General features: G+C 36.8%; 1 protein-coding gene across 2 annotated transcripts in view; it reads right to left on the reverse strand.

Moving 5' to 3' along the window:
- Positions 1–12,592: 12,592 nt before the first annotated feature.
- LOC134844316 (acetylcholine receptor subunit beta-type unc-29-like) overlaps positions 12,593–18,978 on the reverse strand; it is a 34,658-nt gene continuing 28,272 nt past the window's right edge. For both annotated transcript variants that reach the window (XM_063860949.1, XM_063860948.1), the window contains 2 exons: positions 13,892–14,133; positions 12,593–13,237 (listed from right to left, as the gene is read on the reverse strand). In XM_063860949.1, the coding sequence (XP_063717019.1) occupies positions 12,767–13,237; positions 13,892–14,133 (713 nt within the window). In that variant the 3' untranslated portion in view covers positions 12,593–12,766. The remainder of the gene's footprint in view (positions 13,238–13,891; positions 14,134–18,978) is intronic.

The raw sequence follows: 18,978 nt of genomic DNA on the forward strand, positions 1-18,978 counted from the left end.
GATCGTTTAATAAACTGTCAATTCAAAAAAAAAACATAATATCACACGTTTAAAAAATGTATTTTTTATAAATTGTCTGTCGTTTTGAACGATACCCAAGCGCGAGAGAAAAATCTAGAAAATTTTCTGACTGTTAACTTGAAAAACTGAGGACTCGTTCCCATTATTGCCCCCTCCCCCAAACCCAGTGAATAAAAATTAAGAAACCACTAAAAAGAATTTTTTTTGTCGGGGACACATTTTGCTGAGGGGCTGATGGGAAAAAGTCTAACTGATTTCATTAACTTAGCTGTTTTTGAGCTACTCATTTGCTAGCCAGATATGAATAAAAAATTGTCAAATTTGTACGTTTGAAGTTTTTAATCGCTTCGAAGCCTGTGAAACAAATCTTCCTCTTTAACTTTTTCCAATTAGTCTGTTAACAGTTTATGAATGAGCAAAACTTAAAGAAACACGTGAACAAAACTTTCAATCTTTTCCATAAAAAACTGTCATTTATTCCATACAATTTCTTGCGTACAGAAGTGTATATAAAAATTTTGGTGATGAATTTTTTTTCATACATGAGTCATTTTTCTAGAACATATTTTTTTTGAAATTTTTGTTCTGTTTTTGCGTTTTGTCCGAAAACCCAATAATCAAAGATTTTCTCAATAAAAAACCCACTGTTTAAATGGTTTGTAATCGCATGTATAAACTGCATTAGATTTTACACATGTTTATCAGTGTCACACTTTTCAAAATAGCAAGAAAGTTTTACCTTGAAAAGTTTAGTAGTTCAAATTGTGATTTGAAATAACATTATTTTAAAAGCTTGTTTGCCAAATACAAATAAATGCCGCGCATGTGATGACTTTTGGCAGTAAATTGGGGTTCGAAATCATGCAATGCGGCCAGATTGCGGTAACTGATCCCAGCAAATGCTTTCCTTTTTTAGATCAACGCTTTCTAAATGCGGCGAAATAATCCGGCTCTGTGATATCCTACGAGGTTTTTTGTTGGAAAACTAATTGGTAATTCAAAAAATATATTTTCTTGGCTTTGAGTGAATAGTTTTTCTCTTTGTTTTTTAGCTACTTAGAGCGGTTCTCAGTTTCATACTCTGAACTCTCAGCTGTGTACCAAAAGTCTCAGAACTAAAGGACCTTGGACACTTATAATAATAGATTGACGGTTACGGTTACATCATCCTATGGCAGTAATAGTATCGCTACCCCCTCAAGTGAAAAATATTATGATTAAAGACATGATTTATGATAGCAAGAGTTTTTAAAGCTCAGCTTTTGAAAGTTTAGTGATTGTCTGATTGCAAAAATGTCTATTCTTTTAATTTTTGTCCAGTTCTATCCTCCAGCTAGGGTTTCAGTCCACTCCTTTGTCCAACGTGGCATAACAGAAGTTTCTTTTGAAGAGATGTCTCTCCAGTAAACTCAATCTCGACTCTATTGGCCTGACATTCCGTGTCTTGAACTCTGTTAACCGTCTTCTGTACTCTTGTAAGGCCGCTTTTAAGAGTGCTCCCCCTGATAGTTCTTCTGAAGTATCCTGGATGGAATGCTTTATTGGGTCCCCAAAACGTTGTGGTTTTTTGCTCTTGGCTTGTCGTGAGCTTCTTCTAACGGCTCTTTTTCCTTTTTTCCTCACCTGCAAATTTAAACATGGAATTTTGTTGACCACCTTGTCCGATTGTTATGAAAATTTACATGCGGGAGTATAAGGCCACGACAAACAGATTTGGTCTTCATACTAAACCTCGTGAAACCACTCGTTACACTAATATATTGAACCTCGTGTGAGGTGGAGGGAAAGGAAAAAGAGCTATTCTAACCCCTGCGTCTTCCAAGCTGGAGTCATCGTATTCCCCCTGTGGAGGTTCGACTTTTTCGTCTCTTTCTCCAACTGACTGGTTTTTTTCTCGAAGTTCATCTGCCACCTTTTGTACCCCCTCCTGAGTACTTGATATGCCAAACTTTCCAACTCCGCCGGTGCCAGGCTTCTATTTTGGAATGTGTCCTTGGCGTTGAGCTTGTTGGTGTGTTGCTGTCCGTGGCAGCTGCCGTAGCGGTTTGCTTAGTGATTGGTTCTGGCTTTTCCTTATCGTCTTGTTTGTTGGTCAATGATTTTTCTCCGTTTTTTTTTTAGTGTGAACTCTTCTTGTGTTTTCGGTCTACTTGACGAACTCGGTCCCCCTGTGTCTGGTTTGGCTCTTTTGATGGCGAGGTTTAAGCCGCCCCGATTCGGTGTCTTTAAAAGTTACTATGGTTTGGCTTTGTTGAAACCGGTCTACAGGGCTTACAAAGACTGCAAGCTCCACCTGCCCTCGCAGTTCTTCATCAGAACCGATTTTCTCCAGCTTTTCGGAGGAACTGATCTTCTGCAGCTTCTTGCGTGGCTCTGCTGACTGTCTTTTTTCTGCTCCCTGAGGCTGGTCCTGCGGTAGATTGATTTTCGCTAGTGCGATGTCTGATTTCCGGTATATCGATCCTGCCGAAGTCTTTACTGTCGATCCCGTTTTCGCTGTTATTTCTCCTTTTAACGGCTTCGTGAATGCTTGGCCGCTCTTCCTTAAGTTGTCTTAAAGCAGAATCGTTTTTTTCGGAGAATATGTAGGTTTGTCTTCTTTATCTTCGATGAATCCCTTCGCTGGCGGTCCCGATTTGTGTACAGTTGCTGCTTGTACAGCGGGCTGGTGTCTCTGCTGAGCTCTCCCTTTCTTTCGATCTTCAAGTTCTCTCTGGATTGATCGATCCTCCGTTTGAACTGTAACGCCGTCAATGCCGATCGTTCCACGTGATGTTTTTCTAAAAAGTCAGAGTTGGTTTAAAAACTTGTCACGTGGAATCTTAAATTCGTTTTTTCGAAGTCTGCCGAAGTGTCTGAAATGGAGATACTTGAATATTTTTCAGTTTGTTCCACCGTAAATCACAAATTATTGTACTAAGGCAGAATTTGACTGCTCGTTTATTTTCTTTTAGTAACATTACCCCAATCTTCGTTTTATTGTATGAATAGTTCATTCTACTGGTCCGCAACCCCGATGGTCACCAACCGGACAGAATTTTTGTTCAATATTATTTTCAATACAAAATTATTTTAAGTGTTTTTCCTTTAAAGCCCGAAAATTGGTCGCATCGTATCGATTCCGGAATGCCATGTGTGTCTATGTAGGTTCCTAAAAACTTTACCGTGCACTTTCCACTCGTTGATTCAGTGTTTTTTACTGAAGAAAATTTCGAGAATCAATCTATAGCTACTAGAAGATAGATTTTTTAAATTTTAATTTAATTGTACTTCTTGGCCCGGCTGCGTAAGCAGTGTTAGCGGTTTTGAAAATTTTTTTGGAATGAGGTATTTTGCGTTTTTACCATATCTGGTGCAACTACGGCACTCCTCCGCGAGATTCACTATGTCTCTGTGCATATGCCGCCACCACAGGTATCTTGACACTCCAAGCATGGCTTCTTGCCCCAGGTGTCCCCGATGGATTCTTTTGAGCTCTTCCTTAAGTTGTCTTTAAGCAGAATCGTTTTTTTCGGAGAATATGTAGGTTTGTCTTCTTTATCTTCGATGAATCCCTTCGCTGGCGGTCCCGATTTGTGTACAGTTGCTGCTTGTACAGCGGGCTGGTGTCTCTGCTGAGCTCTCCCTTTCTTACGATCTTCAAGTTCTCTCCGGATTGATCGATCCTCCGTTTGAACTGTAACGCCGTCAATGCCGATCGTTCCACGTGATGTTTTTCTAAAAAGTCAGAGTTGGTTTAAAAACTTGTCACGTGGAATCTTAAATTCGTTTTTTCGAAGTCTGCCGAAGTGTCTGAAATGGAGATACTTGAATATTTTTCAGTTTGTTCCACCGTAAATCACAAATTATTGTACTAAGGCAGAATTTGACTGCTCGTTTATTTTCTTTTAGTAACATTACCCCAATCTTCGTTTTATTGTATGAATAGTTCATTCTACTGGTCCGCAACCCCGATGGTCACCAACCGGACAGAATTTTTGTTCAATATTATTTTCAATACAAAATTATTTTAAGTGTTTTTCCTTTAAAGCCCGAAAATTGGTCGCATCGTATCGATTCCGGAATGCCATGTGTGTCTATGTAGGTTCCTAAAAACTTTACCGTGCACTTTCCACTCGTTGATTCAGTGATTTTTACTGAAGAAAATTTCGAGAATCGATCTATAGCTACTAGAAGATAGATTTTTTAAATTTTAATTTAATTGTACTTCTTGGCCCGGCTGCGTAAGCAGGTGTAGCGGTTTTGAAAATTTTTTTGGAATGAGGTATTTTGCGTTTTTACCATATCTGGTGCAACTACGGCACTCCTCCGCGAGATTCACTATGTCTCTGTGCATATGCCGCCACCACAGGTATCTTGACACTCCAAGCATGGCTTCTTGCCCCAGGTGTCCCCGATGGATTCTTTTGAGCTCTTCCTTAAGTTGTCTTTAAGCAGAATCGTTTTTTTTCGGAGAATATGTAGGTTTGTCTTCTTTATCTTCGATGAATCCCTTCGCTGGCGGTCCCGATTTGTGTACAGTTGCTGCTTGTACAGCGGGCTGGTGTCTCTGCTGAGCTCTCCCTTTCTTACGATCTTCAAGTTCTCTCCGGATTGATCGATCCTCCGTTTGAACTGTAACGCCGTCAATGCCGATCGTTCCACGTGATGTTTTTCTAAAAAGTCAGAGTTGGTTTAAAAACTTGTCACGTGGAATCTTAAATTCGTTTTTTCGAAGTCTGCCGAAGTGTCTGAAATGGAGATACTTGAATATTTTTCAGTTTGTTCCACCGTAAATCACAAATTATTGTACTAAGGCAGAATTTGACTGCTCGTTTATTTTCTTTTAGTAACATTACCCCAATCTTCGTTTTATTGTATGAATAGTTCATTCTACTGGTCCGCAACCCCGATGGTCACCAACCGGACAGAATTTTTGTTCAATATTATTTTCAATACAAAATTATTTTAAGTGTTTTTCCTTTAAAGCCCGAAAATTGGTCGCATCGTATCGATTCCGGAATGCCATGTGTGTCTATGTAGGTTCCTAAAAACTTTACCGTGCACTTTCCACTTGTTGATTCAGTGATTTTTACTGAAGAAAATTTCGAGAATCGATCTATAGCTACTAGAAGATAGATTTTTTTATTTTTAATTTAATTGTACTTCTTGGCCCGGCTGCGTAAGCAGTGGTAGCGGTTTAGAAAATTTTTTTGGAATGAGGAATTTTGCGTTTTTACCATATCTGGTGCAACTACGGCACTCCTCCGCGAGATTCACTATGTCTCTGTGCATATGCCGCCACCACAGGTATCTTGACACTCCAAGCATGGCTTCTTGCCCCAGGTGTCCCCGATGGATTCTTTTGAGCTCTTCCTTAAGTTGTCTTTAAGCAGAATCGTTTTTTTTCGGAGAATATGTAGGTTTGTCTTCTTTATCTTCGATGAATCCCTTCGCTGGCGGTCCCGATTTGTGTACAGTTGCTGCTTGTACAGCGGGCTGGTGTCTCTGCTGAGCTCTCCCTTTCTTACGATCTTCAAGTTCTCTCTGGATTGATCGATCCTCCGTTTGAACTGTAACGCCGTCAATGCCGATCGTTCCACGTGATGTTTTTCTAAAAAGTCAGAGTTGGTTTAAAAACTTGTCACGTGGAATCTTAAATTCGTTTTTTCGAAGTCTGCCGAAGTGTCTGAAATGGAGATACTTGAATATTTTTTCAGTTTGTTCCACCGTAAATCACGAATTATTGTACTAAGGCAGAATTTGACTGCTCGTTTATTTTCTTTTAGTAACATTACCCCAATCTTCGTTTTATTGTATGAATAGTTCATTCTACTGGTCCGCAACCCCGATGGTCACCAACCGGACAGAATTTTTGTTCAATATTATTTTCATTACAAAATTATTTTAACTGTTTTTCCTTTAAAGCCCGAAAATTGGTGGATTAGAAAAAATCCAAATTTAGTTTGTGGAAGCAAGTTTGTATCCCTTTTGAAAAAAAAATGGAACTAAAAAAAATCAACTAAAAATGCCTTACAAAATACAAAGAAGCTGTCTGGAAGAATTTCAGGTTGTTTAAAATAATTTCCAAAACAAAGGAAAGTCCATAATGCTTGTGAGAAATGGTTTTCTATTTTTGATTGATTTTTGTTATCATGATTTTTACTCTAAATTTTGGGGAATGACTCAGGGTATAAAAAACTACAATTCAATGTGACTCTTGCGAGAAAAAATTAAAAGGATCAAACTGTTTTTTTTTCAGATTAGAGTATCCTTCGGTTTTGTTTGTTTGAGTTCATAAGCTCTTACGGCTCATCAAATTGTTGAACTTAAAATCAACTGCCAATAAACTGCCTTGAAATCAACAAAAAAAAAACAGACAAAAAAATTTAGAAACGTATAAAAATGAGAGAGCGAGAGGAGAGAAGAGAAGAGAAGAGAAGAGAGGAGAGAGAAAGAGAGAGAGAGAGAGAGAGAGAGAGAGAGGGTACGCTCTCTCCCTCGCTCCTCAAGGACTCGATCCCTTGCCGATCCCCTTCTCAAAGGCCCCCTTCTCAAGTAAACCCTAGATCCGCTCCTACCCTGACCTGTAATGGCTTGAACCGAACACTGATTGAAATGTTTTTGAGCTTATTATATAAATAGTCAATAACACAAACTTCTTGTTAACATTTTTTGAAGTGTATCATTTATACAGAAATGGTTGTCAAAAATAATACATGCCTAGAAGGGAATAAATAACGAGGTTCAAAATCGAGGGGGTTAACAAGATTCTATCCGTTTATGACTGACTGACCCTATAACTTTCTAAAGGCGCTTTCGACGTCATTAAAAACTAATTTTAAAGGGCGATCGCTTGATTTTTGGGGTTCATTTCGTTTCTAGGTACCGAAAGGGGAAACGGTTAAAGAGATCCGTTTGAGGTGTATAATGATTGAACAAGATCCAAGGATTAAAAAATTTTACAACAATTGATATTTGTGAATCGATTTTTATGCTAGCCGATACGATTTTCATTTCAAAACATTTTTATTCTAGTCGAGCTTTATGCTAGTCGATACACCGCCTAGTGCAATATCAGATTGATTTAATGATTGATGTACAAGCACTTTATGTCCAAATAGTCGTTGATGCAAGATAAGAAACAATAGAAACAACAGCCAAACACTAGTTTTGAATCAAATTGCAGACCTATGAAAATATAAGTTATGTAAAAACAAAACTTTGATCATTTTTTAAAATCATACGTCTAACGAAATCATACGAAATCAAGAGTCGCAAAGCTTTTTGTCTCAATGTCTCTTTTTTTAACGTTTTTTCGAAATCTACAGCAGATCAAAAGGACTTTCAAGCCTCTTTCTGGTTCCTTTTATTATATTGTTTTTTCTTTTTTGGACATCGGTATCAGAACACTTCCAGCAATTGTGCTCCTAGACTGTTAAATACAGCCTTCGAGTGATCCGACTGCATTAATAGATGTTGATTCCAAGGTTTTCATAAAAAAATAGCTTGACAATTTGCCAGTGTTTGTCAGAATCTAAGTTGAAATGTCTGCTTGAAAAAAATTGTTGAGCCATGCCTAAGATTTGTATCAGGTCTTAAACAGATACAATTTTTAAATTGCTTAAGTCAATTTCTCTAACCCATATACGATAGCCTTAATAATAGACTGCAAAGGAACTGGACAGCTAAGTTAGGGTGGTAGATGTGACTGTTTTTGCAAAACGCGTGTCATGTTAGTCATTTTCTTAACAATCGGTTGGTGGGAACAGTAATTTTACTTGTAAAATTTTGCAGGTGGGGGGAAAAGGAAAAAGAGCCGAAAATTTGAATGACAGTTACAATATACCCCCCCCCCCCCCCCCCGCAATCTATGGTGGACCCAAACTGTACGACTTATTCGCTACCTTCATATTATCCCTCCCCCATCCCCCTCATTTAACTTCCCCTTTTCGGTAGGGGTACTGACCCCCCTCCGTTGGATGGGTCATGGGACAGCAGAAAATGGAAAAAGGGTAAAAGTACAATAACACCAGAGTGAGAAAGATATGAACGCAAATATACGGCTCTTTTTCATTTTCTCCCATCGTTTGAAAAAAAAACTGCTTTAACATGGTTATAATTCAATGTGATTTGGCATGGTGAACAAACTAACAACTAATTGTAAATAGATTTGTTCTTGATACTTTACATAGTAACTTTGCGCGTTTAGCCATAACAACACGTAAAATAACTATAAAATAAGAAAATTTAATTAGTGGGGAAAAAGCCAAATAAACAAGGAAATAAAAAAAAATTGTTTTTATACCTGAGACATCAGTTTGAAAAACAGCAGAGAGAATATAAAAATGGACACCAAGAACTGAAAACACAAATTTTCAGAATAAATTTTTTTGCTAAATAATTCTTGAAAAGTTTTTTTCACTAGGATTGTCTGGACTTAGCGTCTGAAAATCCTAGGTTGACAACAAAATAAAACATGGAGCAGCATAAGAACAAAGTCTTTGTCAAAAACTTTCTACCTCAAACCGGAAATTGTTTCAGCAGCTTACCAAAAGTAGCCAAAATTTGTAATTTTGGTTAAAAAATTAGATTTTAACCAAAATAACTTTTCATAGTTCATATTTTCATAGTCATATCAAAGTTTAAATATTTTTCAAAACGCTCAGGGACACGAAACGAGATGCAGAATCTTTGCACTTAAAACAGTTTGCAAAAAAAGCCGAAAAAATTAACGAGTTTTTTTCATCAAACGGCACTAAATCAGTGGAACTGTACCCAAAGATTGCGATACCACAAAATTATCAATTCATGATTTTTGAATCGATGAATGCAAAGAAGTTTTGAACGCAATCGAACAATCTAAAGAACAAATATCGCACTAATTACTAACATAAAAATTACGAATCCATTGATTGCGGAGCTATTAAAAATGATTTTGTAGGAAATCATTTTTCTTAGTAGTTTTCCAAAAAACGTATAACTAGCTGAAATTGGGCCAATCTATAAAAACGGAGAATAAAAATACTTGGAAATTTTTTTGAGAAATTTCGCTTTTTCCAAAATTACAAAAGATTTTTGAAAAGCTAATATTTAATCGTATGAAAAATTTTATGGAAACTTTTTATCTCCTCTCTAACAAACAATTTTGATTCCGTACCAAAATCGACTGTAGACGACGCAATTGTGACCCGAATTGGAAGATTTTTTTGCAACGACACTAGCCCAATATAAGTTTCTCGCATTATGCATGGCTAACGTAGAGTAAAGTAATTTCGAAAAGCAAAAAAAAAGAACTATTCTTTTTGTTAGAAAACAAAATCTTTATAAAGAGCGCTCAGAATAACAGAGAAAATTACTAGAAGAAATTCAATGGTTTAGAGACTTAGGCGGTGACCTAGCTTCGAATTCAAGTTTTCACAGCCATATCGAAAAAAAGTAACAAAACAGCACTCTTATCACCTGTGATATCTCAACACAAAAGATCATGGCGTGCAAAACTTACAATCAGCCAGTTCTGCGATATAGAATTTTTGCATACGCAAGCAGTGACATCTGCTCAATCACAGCTCTTGAAATGAAATTAAACGTATTGTAAAAAAAATTCTTAAAAAGCAAAAGTGAGTCAATTTGCAAAACAAGAGCAACAAATTTAGTTTTTTTTTCACCAACAGAAGTTTTTCAATTTGAAATACTGAAATTGTTGTCCAAAATTCTCAGAAATGTGACTGAAGTAGACTGGGGTTCACGTTTTTGAGAATGAAAAAGTGTTGTTTTTTCAATTTCCTGTTTTCGATATTATTTATGCTATAAAAGCATAAAAACAGAGAAATTGCATGTACAAAACAGTCTATCTTATTTCTCTTATTTCTGACTTGACGCACCCAAAAACAGGTTCCTCAAGCCTAATGTTGTCCTCTCGGTCTATCTTTTTGGAAAGGAATAAATATGAACCCTGTGGTTATAATGGTACAATTAAGTTGAAAACAATTTTTTATGATTCTCTTAAGTTTCGAATTTTTTATGGGTTATTTTTTGGTACCTGAAAAATGATACAATGCAATGCATTGAGTTTCACAAATGGCGTTGTTTGCTAATTTTGAGGCACTTTCTTAGCTGGGGTGGATCCAGGGTTTTTTCGAGATGTGAGTGGCCTAATTAAAAAAAAATCAAATTTTTTGCTGAACTTCTTTTAAAGTCGATCAAATGGATTATCCTAGTTCTTCCAGATCAGTATAAGAAACATGTTCTGATCAAATTTCTTACGCCGCTAGTCAACCCAAAATGGAGGTCTTATATTATATATCGGATGCCTTTTTATCGTCAGGGGATCATTTTTCTGAACAAGGGGCATCTGCCCACACCCACTTAACAAATATGTCACTGAATTCGAGCGGTGGAATCCCTCATGCGCGCAGGACCGAATGCGCGAAAATAAAAATCAGCCAATCAAATTTAAGTAATCTAAAATTTGGAAAGAAAGTAAACATTTCCAGGGACTGGAGCATTGATATTGGCTGAATATAAAAACGGCAGAAATATGCAAATTTTTAAATTGTCACTGACCGCCGCAAAATTGGGACAAATTTTGCACTTCAAGGGTTTCGTAATGAAAGAAGCTAAATATTGCTTCATTTAATTCATTTTAACTGAATGGCGATTGTTTCTTTTTAAAAATTGACTTTCGGCTAATTTTGCCATCGGTCCTTGGCTCACAATTTTTTTCGCCCATTCGGTCCTTCGCGCATGAGAATAGCCCCCAATTCGAGCATATACAACAATTGTACGGCCAGAAAAGTTACAGCAGCTGATAAACTTGACAACATCAATTCAATGAATATCTCATTTTTTGTGTTTTCTTTTTTTAAAAAAAAACACTGAATTTTTACCTAAATGTTATCACTTTAAACCACTTCTGGAGTCTTTTTCCTTTTTTATAAGGTATAAGTTTGTCAACCAATGTCGTCGTAATACTGAAAAATTGTTTGACGGCTAAGAGATGTGAAAGTTACAATCTACCATAGTTACATCATAAGTGCAAAACATATGCTTTAGACTAAATAAAAATTTTCAGATTATATCATACGTTAGTGGAGCAAAACTCAAATGGTAATTTTTAACAAAAGTGCCATTTATTTTTTTTCATTCGTAGGTCTTTGGCTTGAATTTAAACTTTTTTGCTTCTTGAATTTTCCATCTGAATTTGTTCGCCTTTTAATCTGTGTAATCTTCATTTCCTGCAACAATTTAGGGACTCTATTAAAAATGATGAAGTAGCTCAAAAACATAAAAATTGAAAGGTAGCAAAAACAATAATATTAAATCAGAACTGTCACCATAAAGGTCATCGCAATTAAAAATCAGAAAGAAATTCAATATGGTCATCTGTTTTCTATCATAGTTGGACAATTTTTATCAGAATAGCCGCGAAGGAACAAACTAACAATTTCAATTATAAAATCCTGAAAAATCCCTTTCTAGATACCAGAGGCGTTCAAATTTTTTAAAAAGATCTAAGTAACAGTGGTTCATTTTTTGAATCGATTTCTGTGTTGTTGAATCAAAAATGTGTTGTTTTGATTCGATTTCTTGTTCTAGATGTTAATCTATGCTGTAGAAGCATAAAAACAGAAAAATTGCATGTGCAAATCAGTCCATTGTTTTTCTGACTTGACGCGCCCAAAACAGGTTCTTAAAACCTAATGGCGTCCTCACGGTCTAATTTTTTGCAAAGTAGTAAATATGAAAACTGTGATTATAAGGGTACAGTTAGGTTTGAAACAACTTACTATGATTCTTACTCACTTCGAATTTTTCACGGAGTACTTTTTTTGTAAGCTCAAAAGTGAGGCGCTGCAATGCGTTGAGTTTCACAAATGGCTTCGTTTGCTAATTTTGAGGCGCATTTTAAGCAGGGGTGGTTCTAGGATTTTTGTTGAACTTCTTTATGAGTCGAACAAATTGATTACCCTAGTTTTTCAAAATCACTTTAAAAACCTATTTTGACCAATTTTTTTACGCCGCAGGCAAGTTTTAGACAAAACAGGTGGCGTTTTAAGACAGTTTTTGGAAAACTTTGACCAAAAATTGCGTTTTTAGCGCGCTCACGCTCAAAATTAGTACTCAATGGCGCTAAGGCGCCTTTAGAAACAAATAAGTTTGGTCAGCCCAAAATAGAGGTCTTAAATTTTTTATCGAATGCCTTTTCATTGTCAGGGGGAGTCCTGAAGAAAAGGGGCGTCCGCCCCCGCCCTCTCCTAAATACGTCACTGAATTCAAGCAGATACATTAATTTTACGGCCTGTAAAATTACAGCAGCTGATATCCTGGGGAACATCAATTAAATTATATCTCATTTTTGGGTTTTCTTTTTTTCAAAAACAACACAGAATTTTTCCTAAATGTCTTCACTTTAAACCACCCCCAAAGCCTTCTTCCTTCTCTTACATTCATTTTGAAAAGATAAAAAAGTTATGCATTTTTTAACAATTCTCATCGTAATACTGACGCATCTATCAGACGGGTAGAAGGTGCCAAAGTTACAATCTACTATAATTACATTATATGTTCAATAAAACATGCTATAGATAAAATAAAAAAGTTTCAGTTTATATCATACATTATTGGAGCAAATCTCAATTCGTAATTTTATACAAAATTGCCATTTATTGTTTCATTTTTGTTTTCATTTGTAGGTTTTTGACTTGCCTCTTTTTGCCTCCTAAATTTGCCACTTGAATTGCTTTTGCCTCTTCATCTGTGTAGGTCACAATTTCTGCATAAGTTTTCCCAATATGAAACTAGATACGGCAACGTTGGTCACAAGAAACAAGAACAACAGGAATCGGTTAATTATTTGGGCAATGCGGCTCCATTCGTTCCTTCTAATCCTAATTTGCCTTTGCAAGTTCAAGTGCACCACAAAATGACTCAGATTTCGGTCAATATTTTCGAGTAACTCATTACTGGCAAGTCGTTCCTGTCTAGAATTGCAGCTCGTTTTTACCCCGACCAAGCTTCGTTTTGTAGTCGGCATCCCAAACAAGGAAGAGTTTTCAAAAATCTCAGAGGGCGTTGTTGAAGCAGTTTCGTGAATAATTTTCTGAACAGGTTTAATAGGAAGTGTTTTGCAAGTTTGTTCATCCAAATCCCATGCTGTGTTCACGTGTAAATTGTAGACATATCCGCTTCCGTTCGGACATTCAACGGTCAACCGTCTTTTGGATGGTTCTGTTTGCTGAAAAACATTCAACTCAATCATTCAAAAATAGTGCTTCAACAAAATAGAGCTTCAACAAGTTCGCACACATCCCAACAGTATAAAAATTATATCCCGTGACATTCAGTCAATTGCGACTTTAGAAGGGAAGGGGGTAGGTGGATACTTTCTTTTCTCTCAGCTCCTGGTCATTTTTGGCTGAACAAATATAAAAACAATCTCATCGCTCTGAAAGTTTCTCATTTTGGTACAGGAGTGCGCGTCAAAAACGCAATTTTTTTGATAAAATTTTTCTATAAAGTCAATTTTGGCCTCCTCTTTTCTTCTGAATTCGCGCCTGCCTTCAATAGAGTGAGTTTTTAGAATTCATCGACTTTTAGACCATCTATTTTTGTTAGTAGCTTTTTAGTGCTAATTGATTTTTAATTCATCTAAAGCTTTTTTCCCTGAAAAATCGGATTCTTGGTAATTTGTTAGGCTTTGGCTCAGAGTGGCACGTTCCGCTCTCCAAAAGAGGTGTACCGCAAAAAAATTCTTTCGCCCAATTTTAGGTTCAAAGAGCCAAAACTTCGAAGACCCAAAAGCAATATGAATTAAAGTGAAACTGATTAAATTGATAAAATAACGCTTTAATTTAACAAATTTTATCAGTTAAAAATTTATAAAACTAACTGATTTTGATTCGTCAGCAAAATCTTCTCGTGCCCAAATTCTTGGCTCATCATCTTGATTGGCACCTGTGGCTTCAACAATCCGAGATCCAAACATTCGGAGCCAGTTAAAAGCCAGCTTTTTCAACCAATCAGGGGGCGACGTATTTGGTTCTCTTATCCCATTGGTTCCGATTTTTATAACAATGTAGTGTGCAACTAAAGATGCAATTGCGATCAAAAACTGTGCTGACAGGAAAACACCTGAAAGAAAAAAATCGATTCTGCTGCAATTATTCATTCTACAAGGCGATTATCTTATGACAGAGCACATCTAGCTATTCAAACAGTTTTTTTTTTGGTAGAGTGCGATGGTACTTAAAAACCCGTCGGTTAGTCTTGAAAGCTTATGATAGAAAGTAGAAAATAGTCAACAGCCACACCATTATCCAAAAATCATGAAAGAAATCAGGGGCGGATTTAGGGGGGCGGGGGGGCGGACGCCCCCCCCCCCCCCCCCCCCTCAGGGATTCGACCCCCTGCCGACCCAAAGGGTCCCCCCTTTGATACTTTTTCAGAAATCCATTTTTGGCCGACCGACCCTAAAATTTTTCTAAAGGCGCCTTTGGCGCCAATATATACTAACTTTGAGGGGAAGCGCGCGCCAAAAAAACGCAATTTTTTTGTCAAAATTTTTCAAAAAGTGCCCAAAAACGGCTTTTTTGACTGTTTTTTCAAAAATTTGCCTGCGGCGCAGAAAATTTAGCCAAAAAAAAAGGTCGTCAAAATTTTGGAAAATTTTTTCAAAATTCGCCCCCCCCCCCTCGAGAAAATCCTAGATCCGCCCCTGAAAGAAATGGTTACTCCGCACATCTTTTTCTGGTTTAACAAAATATTATGAAGAAAAATTATTTAACAGTTTCTACTGATACCGTTGTACGGATAATCGTAGAACGGATAATTCTACTTAGTTACAAATAAGATATGTTTAAAAAGTGAATTAATCTCTAAATTAAAACATTAAAAAGTGAGCGGTCATTCTCTCCGTCGGAGAGAATGAAGATAACAAGGTCATATCTAAATTAACCAGTTAAGAAACTTTAAAACTAATTAAATGAAATAAGACGAATGGTAAGATTCGCAACATTCCCCTTAGTGGGAAAAAAATTAAAGTACTAAGCGCCATGATACATAACATGTTATCTAACCCTTTTTCTCCCTCTCGAGAAGTCCAACAAGGATTGAAAATTAAATACTGCGCAATATCACAAATGAAATTTTAGTGCTCCGAAGGAATGACTGAATTAGAAAGAATGATATAATTTCTAATTCCGGCGGATTATAATCCCTAGTTATAAGAAGGTAAGCTCTAACTGCGCTGAAACGAAATACTAGTACGATTATAATGACTAAATGCGAGTTTTCAAGTTTTTGATTTAGTTTAGCTGTCCCCTTCCATGAATTTTTCTAGCTCAGCGTTAAAAATTTCACTGTCTAAGTCGATGTAGTTGTCGAAACTATTCACCGCATCTCTCAGGGATTCGTCAGTAGAGGCGATGGAGAATTGATCGGGAGATGAAGGGTACGCTGGGCCCGGTTCACGGTCCTCCGGTAGAGTGTCGCAAATGTGGGTCTGGTTCTCCGAGGGATTCTCTCTGAAGGTTAGTGTGGGGGAGCCCGAGCTGTCGCCCTCGTCCAGAGATATAGGGTTATTCGCGGAGCCTGGTTGGTTTTCGAACTCGTCTATAATATCTATGTAATATCGCTTACCATAGAAATGTGGGGGACCAACATTTCGACTTGAACGTTTTAATTTAAATTCGTTACCGCTGATAGTGATTTCCTTAGGATGTCTTTCCTCACTAGTTGCACTTTCATTAGAGGAGTCCTCTATCTCAAAGACTGGAAATTCCACCGGATTTTCTCCTTCCAATGCTTTTGTTGAATGCGAAGGAGTGTTTGGGCCCTCTGTTGTCGTAGCGGTAGAGGATTCACCAGGTGGGTGTGAGGTAGTTTGAGGTGCTGGCTTTATACTAATTGGGCATTCCGCTGTATCTGTAGATTGAAGTTGTTCGTCTAAAATCTCAGATTTTATATTAGTTTGATATGTTTGAGGAGCTAATGATGGGGAAGGTTTTTCGTTAAAAATGAGGTTATCTGAAATGAAGCGTTTTCTTATCATTTCTCTGCATGGAAAACCTCCCGCAATCCATTCCCAATCACTAGTGTCCGACGTATCCGACGGAATGAACATGGATTCGTCACCTGCTAAGTATCCTGTGTTCGAAGTCGAGGCTTTATTTCGGTTTCGCTTCGATGTGTTGAATTTAGTAGGCTGTTTCGTTCCTCTAGATCTGGTGGTGACCGGGGTGAAAGACTCTGTGTGTCGTCCTGTCTTAGTGTCTGGTTTCCGCGTCTGTTGTTTCTTCGCTTTTGTCTTTCTTGGACCTACTTGTAAATCACTGTTAGAAAAAGAGGGAAATGAGATATTTCCTTTGAATGAACGGATTGTAGAGGATTTAGACTTTGGGATGGCGATGTCCGATTTTCTAATGGTTTTTCCGTCGGATAGTTCAACCGTGGATTTTGTTGAGTTTATTATTTTCTGATCTAGTTGTTTATAGAAGGGATTTCCGTTTATACTTCCGTTGGTTTTTCGTAGTAAATTACCTTTAAACGGACTGTTTAAGGACACTCGGGAAGATGAAGGTTTTGAGGTTGTAGGAAGGTCTGAGTCGTAGCCTTTCTCCAATGGTGACTGGTTCTTTTTCAGTACAAGAAAGTCTTTGTATCCGTCCTCTATCCGATCGTCAGCATTTCAGTCAAGGGCCCTTTCTCTGCTTAAGATCGACTTCCTTTTGTCTAAAAATCCACCGGATAATTTACTAGATGCCAATTGCTTCCAGATCGTGTTCGGTTTTCTATTAAAGTGTATTTCGAACGGTGAGCATTTTATTTTTGATTGAAAGGAAGATCGTAAATTCCAAATGATTTTCGAAATGGCAGTTTGTAATGTAGGTTTTTGTTGTTCTAAAGACATTGCTAATAATTTGATTTTTACAGTATGAACAAGTTTTTCTACAAGACCGTTAGAACGATGGTCCCCAACTGTACAAAATATTAATTTGATATTGAGAGAATTGCAAAATAAATTAAAATCCTGACTAGTAAAACAGGATGCGTGGTCAACACGAATAGAGTTAGGAATCCCATGGAGATAAAAATAATCTTGAAGGAATTCGATTACCCTGTTTGATGACGTTGAAGAAGTAATTTTTGCTGATGGGAATTTTGAAAAACGATCTATACATAATTAGATGTATTTATTGTTTCCCCAGTTGTTATCTAATGGAACGGCAAAATCAAGGTTTAATTCCTCATTAGGTTCAAATAAAGTGGGAAGTTCGCTAATTTGTGTAGTTGGTATGATGCTTTTTATATTCTTACCGGTTTGGGTGCATTGTGTGCAATTAATCCCGTGGAAGTAAATTTGCCGGTTTTTATGTGGCCACCAAATATATTGTGCCAGGTATTTCATACCGAATTGGCCAGGGTGAGATTCATGTAAAGTTTTTAAAACGGCGTTTCTAAGTGTAAACGGAATAACGAATTTTCCATCCATATATAATATTCCGTCGGATTCATGAAGGTCTTTCGAAAATTGGTGTAAGTAACGGGAATTTGCGTTGATGTTTTCTACTTTTTTCTGTAAAGCCTTCACAATTGGGTTTAACATCTCATCATCTTCCATTATTAAAGCAACCAACTTTAAATTGAATAAAGTATTTAAATCCAAAGGTCTTTCAGGTAACTTGAGGTTTTCTCGAAATTTAGTTACTAACTTTTTGTGCTCTGAGGAAATTTGGAAATCAATAGAGACTTGTATCCCGGAAGTGGAAGGATTTACTACAATTTGGTTATTTGACATATTTACACTATTTATAAGTTTGAAATCCGAAGGATTGCTAATTAAGCTACTGTTAATAATTAAAAAATAAATAAAGGCTGAATTTGATAGAAGGATTTTAGTAGAATCTGTGCTTGAGAAATCCGAGGGAATACATTTAGAGTTACAAAATTCTGTTCTAAAGTGTTTTTGATTGCAGATTGAGATGGAAGAATTGACGAAATTCAATGCTGTAATTATTACGTGATTTCGTAATTTCGTGTACTGGGAATTTTCCGAAATTGAATTAATTGAATTACGTAATGGATTTTCATTATCCAAAGGATTGAGTGCATTATATATTTTTTTGGTAGTTGCAACTACGAATTCTTCGTCGTAATGTGATGGGGGAATTGCTTTACCCGAAGGAGTTCTTGAAATTAAATCGATGAAACCCATATCTTTTCCCGCTAAATGCTTGATAGTAAAATTGAATGGTAGAAGACGATCTACCCATCTTGTCAATCGGCTATGGTACGTTTTGTTTCCGTGATTAGGTGACAAAGCAGAAAGGAGAGCTTTGTGGTCGGTAATAATTTCGAATTCGGAGCCGTAGAGATAATTTTTGTAATGTTCCACCGCCCATACAACTCCTAATAACTCTAATTCGTTTGTTGAATATTTGGATTCATGAGGATTTAAAAATCTTGAAGCAAATGACACTGTTTTCCAAACGTTTTCATGGAGTTGTTCAAGGGATGCACCTAATCCATTATGTGAAGCATCGGTTTTTACTCTCGTGGACTTTTTTACGTCAAAGTGGGTGTTTTCAGTAAGATTACTATTTCTGATTTAATCTTATCGAATGCTTTTGAGTGATCTTCATTCCAAAGGAAAATTGACTTCTTGTTTAGAAGAGGTCTAAGCGGGCTTCCGAGGGATGCTAAATTTGGTACAAACTTAATGTACTGATTAGTTGACCCGAAGAATGATCTTAATTCTTTTAGATTCTTTGGAATTGGAACATCTTTGATTGCCTTGGTTTTATCGAATAGTGGGGCGATTCCGGTTTTCGATATTTTAAAGCCGAGCCATTTGATTTCTTTTTGGAAGAATTTGCATTTCGACCATTTAACTGCGAAATTGTAACTATCTAGCGTTGATAAAATTTTTTAAACAATTTTCTTGTGATCGTTAAAACTTCCTTTGGAAGCGACTAATAT

Source organism: Symsagittifera roscoffensis, chromosome 4, assembly GCF_963678635.1.
Source record: "Symsagittifera roscoffensis chromosome 4, txSymRosc1.1, whole genome shotgun sequence".
Lineage (NCBI taxonomy): Eukaryota > Metazoa > Xenacoelomorpha > Acoela > Convolutidae > Symsagittifera > Symsagittifera roscoffensis.